We start from the raw sequence: 2680 nt of genomic DNA on the forward strand, positions 1-2680 counted from the left end.
TATGAAATTTACTGTATCTTTCTGCAAGTTAGCTGAAAAAACAGCATTAATAAATGTAAAGAAGTGAGTCATTCTGATTTCTAACTTAATCAAATCAGACTATAATTGACGAAAGCGTGTAGTGAGGTTTTATCACTATATTGTCAGCTTTGCAACTATGTAGTGCATGTCACATTTTAGAGTACTAGTTAATTCCATATTACTGTCTTTCCAGCAACGGGAAAAACTTCACACAAAATTCAAGACCTGCCTCAACAATTCAGTTAGATGGATAATTTCACGATGAAATGTGGTTGATTCTGATCTTCCCTTTCCCACCTTGGCATTAAACTCTCCCGAAACTGTCTAATCACGTGGCCAAAACAGAATGGTGGACCTAATCATTATTAGCAATAAATCACATACCAGAGCTATAGACATGCAGAGAAAAAGTGAACGTGTAATTATCCACAGCACAAATAGCATTAGTGGTTAATGTTCACAGATATTTGTTCCACTTTGCTTAATTATTGTAAAAGCATCAACTTCTTGATACTATCACTGTCAGGCAAGTAAAAAACTTGGTGTTATTCTACTTTTCAAATGGAAAAAGAAATAAGGAATAAAGGGGTTACGCCAACTGCTTAAATCATTGAAGTCATCCAGAAATACATTGAGATTCAAAAAATAGACGTGAATCCTAAATCAGCTACTAACTCTTTGCGCTCTATTTTTATGTCAGTGAATGGAGATTGCCAATATTGTGTGCATTCATCAATTTTTTAGCAAATATTTTATCAGTGTTCTAGTTAATTTCACATTGTACTGGGTTTACAAAGAGGAAAATGGAGCCTTCTTGGTAGGAAATGCACAATACAAATTGGAAATTAATAAAACTTAGGAGAGGTATAGATAAAGTGAAATAAAAACAGTAGAGATTGTCTTCAGCTAGGGGAAAATTAAGAATGACTTCATAAGAGAAGTTGCATTTAATCTGAAACTTGAAGGATTTACAAACATTCAGATATGATCTGGAATCAAATTAATAAGTGTTGGGGAGGGAGAAAGAGGCAGTAAAACGTAGCACATAATGGGAAAATAAAAGAATGCAAGCCATAAATAATGGAAAAAAGTAGTGTATTTTCTATATGTCAGGGAATGGCATTCCTCAGATACACAGGATATTATACACCTGGAAGAGTTTTTGGCAACTATTATCTAAAATGAAAAATTTCCAATAACTGGCTCTGGAACCTAGCCACAGCTCTGAATCATGCACTGCTGAAATGAGAAATATGAACTGAAAGTGTTCATGTTGCATTTGTTAATTTTCTGCATCGTGCTTAGTCATACATTTCCTACTGGATATATATTCTATATGAAGTTTCAGAGAGTAAAGGATTAAATTTAGTATAATCACAGAACAGCTATGCCCTGCATAGGATACAAAGGAATAAAAAAATGAACTCCCAGTCCTTAAGAGGTTACATGATATAGAGAGGATATGAGCAGGTTCCAACAATAGGCAGTAAGTACCCTGAGATCTGGGGCGAGTGCTACACTCATGAGCTTATATAAATATTAGTCAAGATTCTCCAGAGAAACATAGCCCACAGGATGGAGGGACAGATGGATGGATGGATGGATGGATGGATACATACATAGATGGATAGATGGATGGATGGATGGATAGATAGATAGATAGATAGATAGATAGATATAGATGAGAAAGAGAATAAATAGTTTTTAGAAAATTGGCTCATGAGCTACTGTGGGTGTTGGCAAGTCCAAAATCTACAGGAGAGGCTGGCAGCTGGAGAACTGGGCAAGAGGTGATGTTTCGGTCTTGAGTCCAGAGGAGGTCTGGAGGTAGACTCCCTTCTTCCTCAACAGAACGCAACCCTTTCTCTTAAACTTGCATGTGATTGGAGAGGCCCACTCATAGTATAGAGGATAATGTGCTTTGCTCAAAATCTACTGATTTAAATGTTAATCCCATTTAAATAATACCTCCACAGCAACGCCTAGACTGGTGTTTAGCCAAATACAGTCATGCACCTCATAACGTTTTGGTCAAGGACGGACTGAATATGCGCTGGTGGTCCCATAAGATGACAATGAAGCTGAAAAATTCCCGTCACCTCGTGACATCCTTGTAGGCACCCTAACGCTGTGCAACGCATTACTCACGTGTTTGTCATGACGCTGGTCTAAACACACCCACTGCAGTGCCAGTCATATAAAAGTATAGCACATACAACCATGTACAATACATAATGCCTGGCAATGATAATAAACAGCTATGTTGTTGATTTATGTATTCATCATACTATTCCTTGTAGAGTGTATTCTTTCTACTTAATATAAAAAGGTAATTGTAAAAAAGCCTCAGGCAGGCCATTCAGGAGGTATTGCAGAAAAAGGCGTTGTTATCACAGGAGATGACCCCTCCCACGTTACGTTGTTGCCCCTGCAGACCTTCTAGTGGGGCAAGACGTGGAGTTGGAAAAGAGTAATATCGATGATCCCGACCCTGCGTAGGCCTGGGTTAACGTGTGTGTTTGGGTCTTAGCTTTTAACAAAAAAGTTTAAAAAGTAAAAGAAAAAAAGCAATTTAAATTTAAAAAGAGAAAAAAGCTTATAGAATAAGGATAAAAAGAAAGAAAATATTTTTATACAGCCGTACAACGTATTTGTGTTT

At 37.0% G+C, this 2680-nt stretch overlaps 1 protein-coding gene across 1 annotated transcript in view; it reads right to left on the reverse strand.

The window, feature by feature from the left end:
- The window catches only part of GABRG1 (gamma-aminobutyric acid (GABA) A receptor, gamma 1), a 90990-nt gene that overhangs the window by 31960 nt on the left and 56350 nt on the right, over window positions 1-2680 (reverse strand). Inside the window, exon 4 of the mRNA XM_012639889.1 lies at window positions 13-32. Coding sequence (XP_012495343.1) covers window positions 13-32 — 20 coding nt within the window. The remainder of the gene's footprint in view (window positions 1-12; window positions 33-2680) is intronic.

The sequence above is a fragment of the Propithecus coquereli genome, unplaced genomic scaffold (assembly GCF_000956105.1).
Source record: "Propithecus coquereli isolate 6110/MARCELLA unplaced genomic scaffold, Pcoq_1.0 Scaffold143, whole genome shotgun sequence".
NCBI lineage: Eukaryota > Metazoa > Chordata > Mammalia > Primates > Indriidae > Propithecus > Propithecus coquereli.